Genomic DNA, 18063 nt, shown 5'->3' with positions numbered 1-18063 from the left:
GGCTTGAATTACCCCAGCTTTGATCTCCAGGTAACACTTTATCCCAAACCAAATAATTACATGATAAAAAACAGGGTTACAAGAGGTCCTGTCTTGTTAGGATACTCAAATAGCTCTAAACTTTCATTAAAATTATTAAGAGAGTCTAGAAAATGCAAATAGCAAAATGGCTTAATCACTTACATATTCTTCTCTTTAAAAGCTTGTCAAAAAAATTCTACCTGAGAAGGACAGCATCCTGTGTATTCATTTTTGCTTGCAAAGCATTTTGTGAAACATGACCTAAATATATTTGCAGTGGTGAAGGAGGAGAGTGACACGTTTGTGCTCTGATGTTCTCCAGGTATTCAGCTCCGCAAAGTCGAAGAGCAGCGGGAGCAAGAAGCTAAGCACGAGCGCATTGAGAATGATGTTGCCACCATCCTCTCCCGTCGCATTGCTGTGGAATACAGTGATTCAGAAGATGATTCAGAATTTGATGAAGTAGACTGGCTAGAGTAAAATTATTACGTTGCTGTACACTGCAAAATCGAATGCTAATGTCCATTGTGGTGCTTGTTCTTTGGAAGTTTGATGGTCATTTCTAGTGTTTTTTGTATTCTTTTCTTAACATAATTAATCCATGTTTTTCTACTTTTCAGTTTACAAAGAGCTCCTAGTGCATCTTCAAAACTAAATGTTTTACAGTGGCTTTTCTTACACATCTCTTTTGAAAGAACATACTTTGTTCCATTAGACCACTAAGTATTAAGCATGGGCAGCTGTTGGTAGAGTAGCAGTTTCAATTTTTTGGCATATCTTAACTGTGCACTTTGTGAATTTTAAGTTGATGAAGGCAACTGAGATTGACATTCCAAGGGCAGCTGTATGTACTAATGAGCCTTATTCCACTTCTGATGGTGTTTTAAAACATTAAACCTAGCTATCAAACTATCACTGCCTCGATCACACCTGTACACTAAAAGTACATATAGTTAGCAGCACTGAACACACTGAAAAGCAAATGGATCGTTGGGGGGGTTTATTATTGTTTTATTGTTGTTTTTAAATAATTATGGCCTTATTTGAATGTTTAGAGATTCCCCTTCCTTTCTTCCCTCCCAGGTACATATTGTGTGGTACTATTTTTGCCTGCATAATAAAAGTTTAAAGTTTTTTTTTTTCCTTGTGAAATTATTTGACTTAAACATGCTGTGTAACTTATGTAACTGTTAAAATAACAGTTTGATTTAATAAATGGTTCATTTTAAATGTTCCTGGGTGTTGCTCTTTCAATGAAGCCTGCTTTTCACTGGTATACCTGAGAGATCCTTGGTTTTCAGGTATTTAATCTGTGGTGTACAAAGTTAAAGTACTTTACCATCAGTGTATCTTGAGGAGATGCAGCAGTTAAAATCATGGTTGATGAAAAATTATTTTTAAAGTGCTGTCTAGCAGTGCAGTGCATATTTTGCACATCTTTTGGGTTTCTCTTCCCTGGAATAACTCCTTCAAGTCTGAGCACATAGTCAAAAGCCTGTTGAGATGGGAAGTGTGAGAGGGTGCAAGAGCTCTCTTACCCTGTGATCTCGTTCCTGGAAGATGGAATCCTGAAATAGAGGAAAATAAGTCTTGAAAGTCAGATTGAGCTATCTAAGGGTGGAACATTAAATATTCTATGTGTTACAAACCAGCTTGAAGGTACATGTGGTTGTTAGCCTTCTCTTGGAACTGGGCAAAACTCCCGAGGGATAGACTGGGATAGGAACAGTGTAGAGCAACACTTCAGCTCTACTGTCACCATCTCAGCCTCCCCTGTGATTTTGCATGTGGCCTGCTATACTCAATCCTTTCAACAGCAACCGTAACGACTTTGCTGGTTTTGCAGAAGAAAAAATATTGTCACAATTTGTGAATTTGCATCTTTGTAATTATTGCTGCAGATCTCTGTGCCCTGCTCTCTCTTAGTTTCATCACAGTAACACCATCTGGATTGGTCTGTCGTTCTCCATCAGCTTCTGAAGTGTGTGTCCTTCTTAAGCCCTCATTGTAATGGTAAAGAAAGGATGTCAGAGGCACTGCTGCATGAATATTTGATGGTGTTTCCTTACATCTCAGTGATCCTAACTCACCAAACCTAACTAACTTGTCCAGGAACTAAATGTGAGATCCTACTGATGCAGCTGTAAAGATTTGAGATCATAAAGCAAAGTGCATTGTATGCAACCGCAGCTCCCCTTTAAACAGGGACCCAGATCTGAACTCCAGGCAGCTGAAAGAAGAGCTTGTCCCTGAATTTCATGTGTAGTTAGTTCTGCCATTCACAAAATTACATTTCAACTGATGTTTATACCTATTCCTTGCTCAAGTCTCTATAAACTCCTGATTTTTCTGGTGGATATTACAGAAAACAGCCTACATTGTCACTTAAATGGAGCAGCAGCATTTCTGTGCCCAGGCTGTAACTGTTCGAATTAGAGCATCTCACCATCATGCCTGCATTGGTAGGTGTGCTCTGAGTGTGTCCAGGAACTGTGAACTGGATACAACTTACATAAAGAAGAAAAAGGGAAGAAATTAAAGCAAAAAAAACGCCCTTCTGTAACTGCAGCAATCACATAGCAGACTAGAAGGTATTAAAAAAATCCTTATTGACAAATGGTTGTTATTGACCTGTTTTGCTGTCCTGCTGATTAATATCCCTTCCAAGCTAGTACCCAGGGCAGACAAAGCACTCATTTAATATGACACAGTCACACAAAGTAATGAACCTTGTCTGTGAAAAGTCAAGAGTTAAATTCAGTTAACATTTCAAAGGCAGGATTCTTGGCCTTCTGCCACTGCTACAGCTTTCTGCCATAGCAACTGGTCTCCAGATAGCAATAGCATGATTCACTAGTAGCAAGAGGTGATTGTTGAATTTGAATATTTGTGTTTGTAGATCAACTCCCGAGCCATGCATTTGCAATCTTGGTGATTTGTGTCCCTCTTACTGTGGTCTCCAACCGCCTTTCTCGTTTGGTGGAACGCTGTGCAGAGGGCTGCTGGGCTCTTCGTGCCTGTGATTAGATGTGTAATAGATTATTGATTGCTTTGTCTTGTAAGGTACTAAATCAAGACTTCTGTATTGAACTGTTTACAGAGTCTGTTGTTTACCTCTGTACATTTGCAGCAGCTGGTTAAAACCAAGGCTTGAATTCTGACACAAAAATAATGTGTCAGTAACGTTACATATAAGTGAAGAGAAAGCTTTGTCTTCACCCTTTTCTCAAACTGTAATCTGGGACAGTTAAAAATTATTCACTTCTCCTACTGAGAATTGGTGGGGGGGAAGAACAATATAAAGTGCATAGAAGAAACAAAATCTGCTTGGTGGCAGATGACTAGGGAAGTGCAGAATTGGTCACTCAGGGGTTTTATCAAAAGATAAAACAATAATGATGCAGCCATCATGGACAAACCAAAAACAAAACAGCAAATGGAAAAGAACAAGGACTGAAGAAGCAAAAATAAAAAAGAGACACCATTCTGGTTGTTGGTTATTTTGTAGTGGCGTGATATGAACAGTAGCCATTAAATACTAGATATTCTTAAGGGATTATGTTATCACTCAGTAAATTGGGATTTTGAAAGCAGGAGGCATATTAAAAGACATTTAGTTAATAAAATTATTCTTTTGTGCATGTTACACAGGAGTGCACTCCTCAGCATTTAGGTGGACACCAACACACCATTGCCTGTCTGATGGATGCACAGACTAACATTCTTCAAAAGGTGCCCTGGGACCCGAGTGTGCCAACAAGTACCCACAGTCCCCAGGGCCTTGCAGACTCTTCAGGATGACGGAACCATCTTGGCTTGGATGCAGCTGCCACCCCTGAAATCCATCCCCACGCGATTTACCTGGGGCTGTGAGCCTTTGTCTGCTTGGAGGACGCAGGTGGGAAGAGACCCTGCCGTGGGCTGCTATATCTCAGTGTCCCCACCCATGGATACCCACGGAGAGGGGGTTCAGGACAGGGTGCAGGAGCCCTGCTTGACAGGCGGGGGCAGCTCACAGCAGCGCGGGGTTACGGCAGCAGCCAGAGCCCGAAACCCAGCACTGCCACGGACCACGGCAGTTCCGAGAGGCGACGGAGGCAAAGCCTCAGCACAGGCTCTGCCGCCCACGGCTGCATCAGCAAAAGAGCTGACAGAAATTCGACTCGAGCTCCATCAAGTGTCCGCTTTGTCTCCTCAGCTACAGGCCAGAAAGAGTTTTACTCTCCTCGATTCTCTTTTGCAAGTGGCCCCGTTAAACACCAGGAGAGAAATCACAACCGGAGACCAGGGCCAGCAGCAACAGTGATCCCCCTTTTTGGAGCCTCTGCCGGTTCCCCCCTCTCCTTTCCCCTCCTGACTACTTTTCACACTTGAACTATTCTCCGGGGTGCTAGTCTGCGCACAGGAGACTCTTCACACGCTCTTTGTGGCTGCAGCTGAGAGAGATCTCCCCGATTCCCAAACTGCTTCTTGAGTGCAGCACCAGCCCTCGGTAGCGGCGAGTTCCCTCCGCCTGTCCCCTGCGCTGCTCGGGCCTGCTCTCCCTGCCCTCGGTCAGCCCTGGTGAGCCGGGTCGGGTTTAAGCGCTCAAAAAGCCGGTTCCTTGCTTTTTGCCAGCGTGCTTGCAGGGAGCGCTCCCGTGGGCCAGTGGCTTGGCTGTCAGCTCTGAGGGCTTCATGAATGCCTGGCAACACACCGCCGGGCAGCTGCGGAGCAGCAGGCAGGGAATGGGGACCTCATCCCCGTCCCAGCTGCTGCTACACGAGGACACATGGACAAAGCTCAGGAAATGGGCCCTGGGGTACAGAGCAGATACGGCGAGGCTTTTCCCCCCTGCTGATTCCTGTGCCTGGAGAATGGGCTCTGCCACATTAGTCATCGCTCATGTTCCTTAGCTGCCAGCAACCCTTGACAGCAGCATCAGTAACAGCCTCTAAAGAAAATTGCATCTATCCCATTTCTTCTAAATTCTTATTTTTACCATATTTGCAGGCTCTGAGCAATTGCTCCAGCATTGCTTCCTTTTGACAACTGGAAGCGTCTGGGTACAGATCAGAGAAGTCATCAAGCATCTCTCACCAAATGGGGCTGATGTCTTATGTTTCTTTATCTGATGGTTCAGTAACTTCACTTTCAAACACAAGACAGCTGAGTGCCCCCTACAGACAGGTCGTTTTCATTTTCCACCTCCCCCATTTTAATGCCTTCAATGTCAGAGTGGTATTTATTGCAAAACTTGTGACATTTTTGCACAGCTTCACGGCAGTATCATTCCAAGAAAAGCTAAAAAAACCCTCCCTTTCATGAGATCTTCCACTGTGTTTCAGCCACTTCTACCCCTCTGCAAGGCATTTCCTTCACCACAATTTTAAAATCTCAGAGCTGGTCTCCTTCTCAACCCACCCCATGCCTCCTGTGCAGCCAGATCCATGCTCAGTGTCATATTATCACAGCTTGATCTTGCATTTCAGTATCAGTCAGAAATAATTCCAGAAACTGCCTGTGACTTCTAACCTTTTGAGAAAGCAGCTCACAGCCTGGGTCTTAGCATGCTGGTGTAGTTTAGAAATTCCCCTTCATGCCAAGCAAATGCTGGGTTTTCCCAGTCGCATTTTGGCAAAGCCAAAACCACCTTGTAAGCATCACCAGCAGGACATACAGCCCCACGCAGGGATGTAGGAGGCCATCAGGCAGCCTGGGCAAGAGGCTGCCCCCCACACTGCAGCCCAGATAAGAATGCATCTTCTGGGTTTTAAAAGCACAAAGAATAGCAATGCTCCCAGACAGGACAGGTGCTCCCCACTAGCCAGCATCCTTTGCTGGTCTGTAGGAATCCTGGCAGTAATTCAGATGTGGCCAATTAGAAGAAAACATTAGGATAATTCCTTTGCTTCTATGTACTTTGTTCTCTGCATGATGGTTGTGCACCAGCACCTGCCAGGGGAAGTTTCAGTGACAATGATTATCTTTGGATGAATCAGAGATAGAAAGAGCAACTCAGTCCCTGTTCCCACAGCAAAAAGAGCCCAGATCTGGGAGCAGCCAAATCTATCTGGGCTTCCCAGACAGCTCCTGCAACTCACTCCGTAGATCTCTCTGAGATCTCTAAGGTCACATTGAAAAGTTACCACCCTAAATCCCAGAAATTTTAAGTTCAGGCTTCGATGCCTCCTTGGGTTTTGAAGCTTTCCACTGACTTACCACATCTCTGCAGCTTGCAAAATCCCAGGATGTGAGGTTCTCCTGAAGAACCTGCAAATGGGGTTGCAGCCAGCCCTATCCCCACAGTGTCCTCACAGTGCTGACTCCACAACCCTTGAAACCAGGAGGCATTTTTGGGAAGATGTGTGCTGAAACTCTGCCCCAGCAGTGGCCACCGTGGCCTCTGCCACAAGACCTGAGAAGATCCCACAAGGGCAAGGTGAAGGGGCTCTCATGTCTGCAGCCCCACGTGACCATCACCCCACATTCAGACTTCACAAATTCCTGCTGAAGCACTCTGCTGTCAGCCACATCAGCTCCCAGTGTTGGCCAGTCAGTGACACCTGTAAGAAGTGTTTAGCAGAGGTCTGCTGGCAGAATATCATCCCCTCCCAACACACATGGGAGCAATTACTTCTTCAGGTTTTTAATCTGTTTTAAGTAGTCCTCATATTCTCCATAAATTTCATTAGCTGGATTTATGTAGTCACTAAACTCCAGTATTATAGGCACAGCAGGAAATTATTTGCTGTTCTGGTGAAAATGAGTATTTCCTAGTTTTGTCAATGCAGAGAATTACATTATCAGGGAAATAATAACCAGCTGAACTGAAGGAGGGTTTGATTCATGATAATTACTGATTATATGCAGATTACTTTATGGCTTTAATTCTTTGGTCTCCCACTGTTTGCTTACTAAACCTCTAAAAAAAAAGGCAATGAGTACATGAGAGTCTTGCTTGTAAGACAAATTACAGAACCTAATTTGTTGATTACATGAAAGGAAGCAGATCTCCGCACAGAGCAGGACAGCAATGGGAAGGAGCCAGCAGAGAGCTGTGCTTGCATCCATCCTCTGCTGCAGCTACTTCTGTGCTGCTCTTCAGCACCCATTTTATGTTCCCAAGATTGCCACCCTAACCTGTGCTTAGGGCTGGTTTTACATGGGCAACAGCAGGGCTAGAGGTGGTCTGCGCCCTTTGTCTTTCACCCTTGTTCATCAGGTGGAGATAAGGGGGGATGTATCAATTCATTTGTGATCAATATGCATCTAAAAACACTTCTTCCAATTCTGTGCAACAACTAGGCCCTTGCAAACCTTCAATTTTAGCTAGCATTATGCTTTAAGGCATCAGAAGCCGGTTAGCAAACTGCTGCTTTTGACAGAAAGCTATCCAAAAATAGAGCAGAGCATCACCACTGCTTCTCAGACACTCCTGCTTTTCCAAAACAGCTTTTCTCTCATTTCCTACAGCAAACCTTCAGCAGACTTGCAATCCACAGGGATGAAACTAGCCTTTTGATCTCATATAATATTCTTAGTATTGCTGGAGCAAAATTTCAGACCATGTTCTCTCTGCAATGGAGAGATGGGGAGCAAGACCCTGCTCCCACTGCCTCTGGCTGCCTCCCTGACTGGGAAGCTTCTTCACTCCCACTGTGCCCAGGGCAGCGTGCTGATTGCATACTGCATTTATTCTTAAAATACATATCTACGCCCTCTCAAATAAAAAGCAAATGCTGGGGTTTGCATAAAAAATATCCCCATGTCAGAGCAGGCTCAGAAGCACAGCTGGGTCCTCCATAGTGTCTGGGTACATTTGTCTACAGCCACTTTGGCACACGTGCCAGCTGGGATCTTTCAGCTGCCAGCACATTATCTAACAGAGGAAAGGGAGAAAGAGGGAAAGCACTGTAATTGCCAGCCTGAAAGACAGCACCCTGTGTTAGGCATGCCTGCCTGCACCCCTGGGGGTGTCAGTGCAGAGGAGCAGGGGTGAGTAGCACCTGTTGAATCCATCAAGATTGGATGGCACTTGCAGCCTGTGTGAGCTCTGACCTCATTATGACACGGTGCAGGGCCAAATCCAGGCTCTGGGATTAATGGTTAGCGCCACCAGCATCCCTTTGGGACCCTCCAGAAAAGCGCCGTGTCCCCTCGGTCAGTACCAGCCAAATATGGGGCAGTACTGCTCCTTCACAGAAAAACAGAACAACAGTGATTAGGGTTTGAAGGAACTTTAGAGATCATCTAGTTCCAATCCCTCTGTCATGGGCAGAAACACCTTCCACTAGACCAGACTGCTCAAGGATCCATTCAACCTGACCTTGAACACTGCCAGGGATGGGGTATCCACAGCTCCTTTGGGCAACCTGTTCCAGTATCTTACCACCCCCACAGTGGAGAATTTCTTCCTTGTATCTAGTCTACTCTCTTTCACTTTAAAGCCTTTTAACCTTTGTCCTAAGTCTACATTACCATTGTCCCCCAGTCTACATTATCCCCCTTGCTAGTAAAGAGTCCCTTTCTGAGTGCAAAAGTGTATCCTTGGCTGTTCCCAAGTGCCCCAGCAGATGAAACATCCTGACTCCGTGCCCCGTACACTGCAAAGCAGAACCCCATTGAAGGGACAGTGTCTTCAGAAGTGGTCCCCATTCCTGCCATAATATCCACAGGTGTGTTTCAGCCTTTCTGTTTTGGGCGGCTGGCTGCATCAGTAGACTTTGATCTGCCTGTGCAGCATGGCCACCTTTTGGAATGCTGAACTTTCTGTTCTCCCTTTGTAGGTCATGTGTCTTTAGAAGAAAGATACATGTTCCTTTATGCTGACCAGTAAGAGCTATTCATCACCACATTTATACTCTCATCTTATTTCAGTGCAAGAATAATAATTAAGTGGTAATTATAATAAAAGAAATACTATTTAAAGTGAAATATTTTCCTTTTGGCTGTTTGCTATGGAAAGGCTGCTTCTTCCTCTGCTGTTTCACTAACACCCACGATCAAATAATATTTGATGAACCGCCACAAATTAGGATGCAGCTGACGTCTCGTTTTTGTGCTGTTTGTGCCCGGAGACGGCGTGTGCGGTTTTGCTTTATCCCCGAGCTGGCTGCCCCCGCGGCTAACCACAAACCACTTTCAGGCCGTGCCGAAAACCCCCTGGATGTCGGCGTTTCACGCGCCCCCAAAACCCCCCGGACTCCTGCCGGGAGGAGCGGACGGCGGGGCCGCGCCAGGGATGCGCATCGGGAGGTGGCAGCATTTCACCGCAGCGCCGAGCCCGGCCGGGGGGAGAGCAACCCCTTGCCCAGCCACGGTGCCCTGCTCGGGAGAAAATCCAGCAGGTTTTAATCCCTTTGGCATATTTTCCAAGTATGCCATACATTCCATTTGCTGCTTGCTGCTTTTATAGCTCTCCCCTTTTCTCTCTCTTTACTTTCCTTTTCTCCGCCCCTGTCTCCCTCACTTTCCTTCTTTATTTCTTTATTCTAAGAGAGGGAACGAGTTAAAAGAGGCAGCAAAAGGGCAGCAAACCACCTGCAGCACTCGGAGCAACATCCCAGGGTCCTGAGCGTTGCTGGTCACTCCAGTCCTAGCGAGAACGGGCATCAAAGCAAAGCACTCCCAGCTCACCCGTGTCACCCACGGGAAGCTCGCGGCACGACCAGGGCCTCCACCTGCTCAAGGGCATGGGGATTGTGGTGGGGGAGTCCCCCAGCCTCCTGCTCATCCGGGAAAAATTCCTGCAGAAACCCTGTGAGAGCCCCCAGAGTGATTGGGAAATCCTTCTCCTCTGGGCACCGCGGGAGGAGAGATGGCGCTGCTGCCGCTCTGGGAGCAGCTCTGCACCACGAGGGCCAGGAAGCCCAGGGGTCTCCCCTGAGGAGGGACCTGCAGTGGGCTCAGCACATCAACCAGACCCACACCCAACACTCTGTGCCCCTAGAGGGTGGAGGCAGGGGTGACAGCCCCACAATCCTCGTCTCCTCGACCAATAGGAAGGCCATAAAACACAGGAAAACAGTGAAACATGTATCTGGGCTGGTTCTTCAAGAGCTTTGCAATCCCTCCCTTTAGAGCAGGCAACACGATGCAGGAGCAATGCCTGTCTGCTCCTCCCTGATGCAGAACTATTGCTCCTCTGGGTGATTTTATCAGCCAGCCCGTGTCCTGTCAGCTGCACAAAGTGCTCCTAAACCCCAAAGCACTACCTCGCTCTCGATGTGCCAAGTTTGGGCTCCTGCAGACCAAAGATCAATTCAGATCCAAGGGAGTTTGAGAGCAAAAAAGCACCCAGATGACTTTGGATAAACCCTGAGTTCTCTCTTCCAAAAGAACACAGTGCTTCAGAGCCCAGGTGGTCATTTGGAAGTGTGTGTGTCATTTCTGCCAGTGGGATATAGCTGGTTCCACAATACATCCCCTTGTTTGCAGGAAGTTCCTGCAACAGCTTCCATACTGCAGGCAGCCCAATGCAGGAGCATCCCTGGGCTGCAGCAATCCTCTCCCAGTGCACACCCAGATCTGGGGAGGAGCAACCTGCACAGAGGGGCTCTTTCCACCCCTGGGAAGAAGAGGAGAAGCCAGGGATGACACTAAAACCTCTGTGTCTCATGTTCACAGCACAAGTCCCAACCTCCACCCAAAGAAAGCTGCTTGTCCGTGAAGAATGGCTCACAGAGTTGCTTCTCTGTGTGGAGCCAGCAAAACAAGCGTTTCACTAGAAGAGATCAGTGAAGGTGTATAATGTGGGGTGGTTTGTGCCTGTCCTGCTCCTTTCAGTGACCCTGGACGAGTGGAGCAGGGCTGAGCTGCAGCATGAGCCAGCACAGCTTAAGCCAAGGGGCCAGACTGCTCAGAAATAAATGTGGTTGGCAAGGCAAACAGCCCCCTGAGTCACTTTAAATTAAGTAACTGATCCCCCTCTCATAAAGATTTTTGTGCAAACAGTGGGGCTGCACCTTTATCAGTGACCGGATATTGAGGTATCAGTGCCTCTGATTTTGGCAGCTTGTTCAAGAGCAGATTTTCCTTTTACGGGCTGCAATAAATAACACCAATGATGTTAGCTAAACTATTAGTTTTCTTTTGGCTAGTTATCTGAAGATTAGAGTCTTACTATTGCTGATAACTGCACCTATTGCTGTGTCACATACCTTCCTAACAGGAAGATTTTTTAATAGTACAGGAAGAAAATGCTGTAATGTCTCCTCTTCTCCTCAGGGTAAAACCAACACGAAGAACCAACTATAATGCAATGTTAACTCTAATTGCAGTCACATGGCTGTGCTAAATGTCTGTATTAACCTGATGTTCACACAAAAGTAAATGCTCTGAGAGGATATCAAGAAGGATAACATTTTATTTGGTGGTGGATCCTGTCGGAACTCACCCCATGTCTCCTATGTGTTTTGCTGTGACCATTTTAAAGGTGGTTACCAGCACCTTGGGTGTGCTCAGTGGAAAGAATAGACATAGTGTTACAGGTGTACACTGCCAAAAATGAAAGACCAATGGGTAGTGAACTTGCTCTTGCTCACAGATTTTTAAAGCCATATATAGGTTTTCAGGCAAAAGTTACTTAGGGCAGTGAATTAGTAGACTTCTGCACAGGGTGAACAGGGCACAGTGTAGCTTTATGAATGTTGGACAGTATCGCGGCCCTGATCCTTATTCTGTCCTGCCAGCAACCCTGAGTGAGTCCAGAAAACTGAATTCTTGTCTTTTTTTTTTTTTTTTTTTTTACCTAACCGAGTTTGTCTAATTCAAATTCAGTAGCATGATTGCCTGAACAGGTTACTTCCTCCAGGTTTTATACATGGTTCTTTGTAGAAAGCTACTGTAATGTAGATAAATGTCCGCTGCTGTCACCAAGCCTATAACTTTGACAAAGGTAGCTATTGATTTTGTCTGATGTGATCTGCCCCATATGAACACATGCAGCTTCTCACTCATCAGCTTATCTGCTGTATTATTACTTATTGATTCCCTTATTTACTTTTATTTACCAGCTGTAGAAGTTGGTGGAGTTGTTTGGCAATTATGAGGACTGACTTTCAAGAAGACAGTTTGCTTTCCTCCAGCTTTCTCAGCAAAACTTGGCTAAAGTTTGTCAGAGGGATGACATTATTTTCTGCTACTTTCCATAGGTTCCCTGAGTGGCCTGAGCAGGACAGAAACAGGGTGATCCCATAAAAACCCTCCTATCCTGATCTTTCTGCCAAAGCCATAAGGTCTGTCCTCTGAGGCTGCAGACACTGACCTGTGCACAAATGCACGTGCACACCTACCTTAGTTCTGCTGTCAGACACCACTAATTCTGTCAGCTACCATTAATTATAATTAATGTTTTTGTCCTAGTGACATGGACTAGAATTTAACCCCATTTGTTTACTCACATTTTTATGACTTAGTTTGCAGTCTCCATAGTGCTACAGAGCACATACTGCAGACACAAGGGTCTCAAGGAGATTTTCTTCCATCCCTTGGTATTTTGGGTAGCACCATCCCCTGCTCACTGCGGGCCTCTCACTCTGCCTGGCGAGCAGTTGCTCACACCATAAAAATGAGAAGGGCTCAGGTCTGGGGCTGGCAGTCTGGAGCTTGCAGTGATTCAGTAACCTTTCCCTCACACAGTTTGTAGGTAACCTGGAATAAAGAACATTTCCATAGAAAACATTTTACCCAAGACATTTTTCCTAGACTTTCATATTTTTGCCATCAATTTCCAAACTCAGCTTTAGCTAGGTGGAAAGATGATTTACTCCAAAATATTTTTGCATGGTATCTCAATGAAATAGAATGCTTTGACTGGTACCTGCAGGTATGGATGTCCTCAGACTCCAGTCATTTCTCTTTAAAAACCGGGAGGTCAGCTGGGAGCAGTAATTACAGGAAGTGTACCAAAGTACCTCCTGTGGTGAGGGATGTAGCACTCTCTCCTAGCAATGGGCTTGCACAAAAGTACAATGAAAGAAAAGCTGATTTTAAAAGATGTGTATATACACATCCACAGGCAGCCACAGAGCTGCTTAATTCAATGCTTGATTAATAAGGTGCTGACAGTCTGCCGGAAACATTTTGGGGGGAAAGCTTGCTATATTTATTCTCCTTTTTATATCAATTCTCCTTCTATGGCCTCCATTCTGCTGTCTCAACATTGTGTGAATTGGAAAGTAATCACAAAGTCTGGACAAAAGAGAAGGCAGAGAACTGTGGCATTTGTAGCACCTGACTACTGCTACTCAAACTGCAAATTAAAGTAGATGTGGCTGCAACAGTGACAAATTCAAATAGCTCAGGTAGAGACCACACAAGTTTACTTAACCTGTCACTCTCTCTGGAGACAGGATCATTCTCTCTGTGCTGTTCCTGGTGGATCTTTGCAACTCACTTTGGGAGATTTCCAGTGATGAAGAAATAACCTCCCTACACACATTGTTCCAGTGCTCCTTTGTTTCTGGCAGTTTTCCAGTGTCAAGTCTGACTTTTCCTTGTTGCCATTTAAGTTCATCATTCATTGTTCTACAAACCATGAATTTTAGATGTACAAGATTTCTTCTTTTTACAGCAGCTTTCATACACTGGAGGAGTTCTCCTAACCCCTCACAAATGGTGAAGAGAAGCTGTTGACCAAGCTCAGTTCATTTTACTCCTCCATGTGTTTGCTACATGGCTGTTCATTCCCCATCTGGATCTCCACTGCCAATTTCCCACTGGCTTGCCGTGCTTGCCTCTAACAAAATGTCTTTAGATTTTTTTCCAGAATCTCTTTCAGATTTGGTAAGATCATGTTGAATACCAAGTCAATCCTCAGGGGTAACTGAAGCCACTCCCTGATGTCTGACAGCTGCCCACTGAGTAAGTATTGTCCCTGCTCCATCACTCAAGTAATTAATGAGAAAACTGAATCACACTTTGGGTGAGACAGACACTTGTGACTCAGTACATCCTCCCACTCTGGCAGCACACCCCCAGTGAGCGCTTTCAGAGCTCCCCCCCTCCCAGGGGGCATTACACAGAAATTTCACCCAAATGAAGTTCTCCTCCCTTGCTTTTGAGAGGCTACACAGAAGTAGAGCAGGCTGTGTCAGGCTTTCTTCCTTCACTGTAGCTGTGAAAGATATTTTCATAAAGCAGCTGTCATATTTGTAGAAAGAAAAATAAACACAAACAAGCACAAACGAGCAATAATAAGGCTCCCAGGCTCTCCAGATTCCTCAGTCATGCTGCCTCTATCACCTTCAGGTAAGACCTTAGCAATTGAAGCCAGAAAGAATAAGATAAACTATAGAGGGTTTTGCTCTCTCTACAAAGAAACATTTTCAAAAGTTAGAAACCTCCGCCGTTGGGTCACGGCATAAAGGAGTTTGCAGAAAGACAACTCTGTGATGGATGGAGTGTGCAAGCAGCTCTTGGGAAACACAGCTCGATGGGGAAGCGAGGTGAGCAATAGCTCTTCTCTTGCCTGTGCTGGGGTGAAGCGGGGGTATGGACCTGGCTCAGCACAGCACAGCGAGCACATCACAGCCAATCGATAGCCCCGAGAGCTGCAGCAGCCGAGAAATTGCTGCTATGGATTTATATAGGGTTATACATTTTAAAGGGAGGCCACCTGAGAGTAATCTTAAGAAGCAGGAACAGCCTCTATGTGGAAGAAAAGAGAGGTGATACCAGGACAGACAAAGTTATAAACATCATATTAAGGCATTTGGGAATGGAGTGAAAGGCAAGATGATGTAAAAGCTGCCTTAGGTTGTTTAAAATATATTTTTATTGCCTGTGGATGATATGTTCAAGGATATAAATGTGTATTTCTCAGTCTCAGTTTGTGATTAAAAATGTCAGCTAACTCCAGACCATGACTGGAGCCTCTCTGAGAGGCAGCAAAGCAGAGTGGTGAGGAAGGTTTCCAAGCAGCACAGCACCACCACTTGCCCCAGACTTGGGGTTTTTTTGACATGGCTAGGAGAAAAAAGACACCCTCTTCCCTGAGGGAGTCACAGAGAGGCTTGTGATGGAGCTGGCAGCTGCAGATCCCCGAGCTTGGTTGCCCTCTCCATCTTGCCTGTTTTGATCTCTCCCCTCTGCTTCCTGCTCTCAGGGGTAGCCAGGCTTGTGTGCCCATATCAAATGGAAGCCACCACTAGAAGCCAGATGAGGACACCTGCTGCAGGGTGAGAGTGTTTACTTCCACCAAAACGTCTGATTGACCTCTCTGATATGTGTAAAAGCAGCTGTGGGGTGTTTCTAGGCAAATCTGAGTGTGCCTGCATATTGGCTGTGCTCTGTCAATGGGACTATATTGCTACATCCACGTTTACCTGTTTTAGTCCTACACTGGGGCGATGAAAACATGAACCACAGGGCATTGCCCTCCCTATTGCACCCCAAAGACAGGTCTTGAAGATGTCCTTCAGGAAGCCCAGTGGCATGACAGGGCCTTCAGAATTATCCTGGCCGTAAAACAGCACATAGTGGTGAGGCAGTCTAAGCCTTCAGTGCTCACTCTGAAGCCCTTAGGAGTGTAATACACTGGGTGTCCTGAAAAATACCACTCCTGCTGTGTCTTTTCACCTCTAGAAGTAGGTGACTTTCAGAAAGCAGGGAATAAATTCCACCAGTCACTTACAGGTGCTTCTAAGGAGCTCTGTGAGACAAGCGAGTCGCAGCTCTGACAGATGCAGTCATTTTTGCTTGCCTCTCTGCCAGACTGGCCCACAGATGTTTATTATTTATGATTTCCCCAGATGCAGCAAGAGTGAACGTGGCACAGAAGTAACACTGCTCCCCTTGGAGTAGTCCCCTCTGAGGGAGGGGACTTGTAGAAAAAAATAAAATCCACCAAACTCCTCACATGTGAAACCCCTCCAAGTGAAGCAGCAGCAATGCCATCTGAAAAGAAAAGGAAGCAGAGATGTGTTTGAGGAAAGGCAGCTCATGCCAAGAACAGGAAACATACCATTGTCACAGGGCCTTCAGGGAAGAGAGAAGAAAAGGTCACCTTTGGGGAAGAAAGGGACGTGAAGGAAGTGTCAGGGGAAGAAGACAGGTAAATAGGAATAACAGAAGCATATGAATGTTGTCAAAATGGGAAGAGAAGGCAGGCATCCTATTTGTGTGTTGTAAGCAGATACTTTTTCCAGGAGGAAAGAGACTTTTCTGATGTTTATTGGTAGCTCTCAGGCAATTTCACTGCTACCTCATCTTCCCATATCATCATTTTCTGCCCTGCAGAAGAGGAGGATTACAAATCACAGGTCCCACAGGTGTCCAGCTGTTGCCTCTGACTACACAGCGCAATATCAGACACCTTCCATGCCTTGCACTGTCCTGTGGTGTGCTGTACCCATGAGGCGTGGGGAGCACCTCAGCACTGAGTGCTACCAACACACTCCTTGGTTTGTGGCAGGGATAAAATGGGGACGGGGTGTCAGGGGGCTTGTGCCCTGCTCAGCACTGGCTGAGGCATCGGGGAATCACTGGAGAGGTGGGAACAGCCGCGTAGCTTGGCAGAGAAGTAGGCTAAGTGAATGGCTGGGCAGCAAACCTGTTCTGCTCCTGCTTTACAGAGAAGCTGCACTGACATGGCCAGGTCAAGTACCAGACACATCCAGTGTCTTTCTGCCTGCTCGGATAAAGTAACGAGTGCTCATTTCAGAGCAAGCATGGCAGGATGGGAGGGTATTATTAGGAAGCTTTTATGGGTCTGACCAATACTACGAACACTATTGTTTGGCAAAAGGTCCCAGTTTTAATGGCAGTGAAGGCAGAGACAGAGCCTTTTCCAACTTCTAAAAATGTCTTATAAAAGATGAAAGCGGTCCGGTTGACACAATAAGAGCTGCGCGCTGCTAATGTAGCCATGGGTTTCAGCAGACGAGATAGCAGCAGTGTGTTTACCTCAGCATGGCTGGGAGAGCTGTGGGGTTCTGCAGAGCCTTTATTTCCCTCAAACACATCTCATGTGGAACTGATGCTGTGACAGCAAATGTAGCAAAGTGTTCCAATCTTCCCAATTTCATTCAAAATAAAAATAATGCAATTACCTGTTCTTGTTCATGAATAGGCAGTATCTGATTGCTCTTAGAACTCACTGTTCCAGTGTTACAAGTGAGGCCTCATACAATGGGCTGCTATGCAAATGTCTGTCCCACATGATGGCCTTTGACTGCCACGGGGCAGCTGAGATCCCTGGGATGGAGTCCATCTTCAGCCATGTGCAAGTAAGGGAGCCACTCAAAGTCTTGGCTTTGTGCTTGGTGCGCAGATCACACTACATACCCAAACTCTCCCTGCAAAATGTTTTCTGATGCATTTTTTCAGCAGCATAATTCAATTCAATTTATTATTTTCTTTGAGACGTTTGTAAAACAGCAAGAACAGAAAGAGGGAAGTCTTAACTTATTTGTCTCCCATCTTCCTTATTTGTGACTGCAAAATTAAGTTTAAAACAAAATACACCCCTGCTTGGGAAAATCAGATAAACTCTTTAGGAAAATGCAACTTCCTACTTACTAACAAAAATTGGCCACAGTATAAACAGTCAGACTGATATTAGAATGTAGCATGATCCCCATATTAACTGACACATTTATTTTCCATCAGACCAGATTTCTTTTGACAACATCATAATATTACCTAGATGTACTTCTTTCTATAAAAAGCAGCAACAACTAGAAGTGACAAATTATATCTGTCTGCAGGTATACAATCACATTATCTCTCTGTGATGCAATGGTGCTGATTAAAAAAATAATTCAGTCATTCAAGCAGTGTCATAGATCTAATTACATTCATAGGAAACGAAGCCTTTATTTAGACAATCTACCACTTGTAGAATATTTCCAGAACCACTTCTTCTGCCTTGGTTTTAAATATAATTATTGCTATGCATACCATCTTCTTGGTGGTGATAAAATGAGCGCTGATCCACACAAAGTATGCCTTATCTCAAAAAAGACAGAAGGTTCAAGATCAATTTTCAAAACTCTTTTCCAATTGTTTCCTGAAAAATCTCAGTCTTTCAATTAAGCTACAAAATGAAACAACTGCACA

The 18063-nt window shown here is 45.4% G+C and overlaps 1 protein-coding gene across 5 annotated transcripts in view; it reads left to right on the top strand.

The window, feature by feature from the left end:
- The window catches only part of WASF1 (WASP family member 1), an 87040-nt gene extending 85785 nt beyond the window's left edge, over positions 1-1255 (top strand). For all 5 annotated transcript variants that reach the window (XM_068184247.1, XM_068184246.1, XM_068184248.1 and 2 more), the window contains exon 9: positions 344-1255. In XM_068184247.1, the coding sequence (XP_068040348.1) occupies positions 344-501 (158 nt within the window). In that variant the 3' untranslated portion in view covers positions 502-1255. The remainder of the gene's footprint in view (positions 1-343) is intronic.
- The last annotated feature ends 16808 nt before the right edge of the window (positions 1256-18063 follow it).

Source organism: Anomalospiza imberbis, chromosome 3, assembly GCF_031753505.1.
Source record: "Anomalospiza imberbis isolate Cuckoo-Finch-1a 21T00152 chromosome 3, ASM3175350v1, whole genome shotgun sequence".
Taxonomy (NCBI): domain Eukaryota; kingdom Metazoa; phylum Chordata; class Aves; order Passeriformes; family Viduidae; genus Anomalospiza; species Anomalospiza imberbis.
This window is presented reverse-complemented; position numbering and strand designations above follow the sequence as displayed.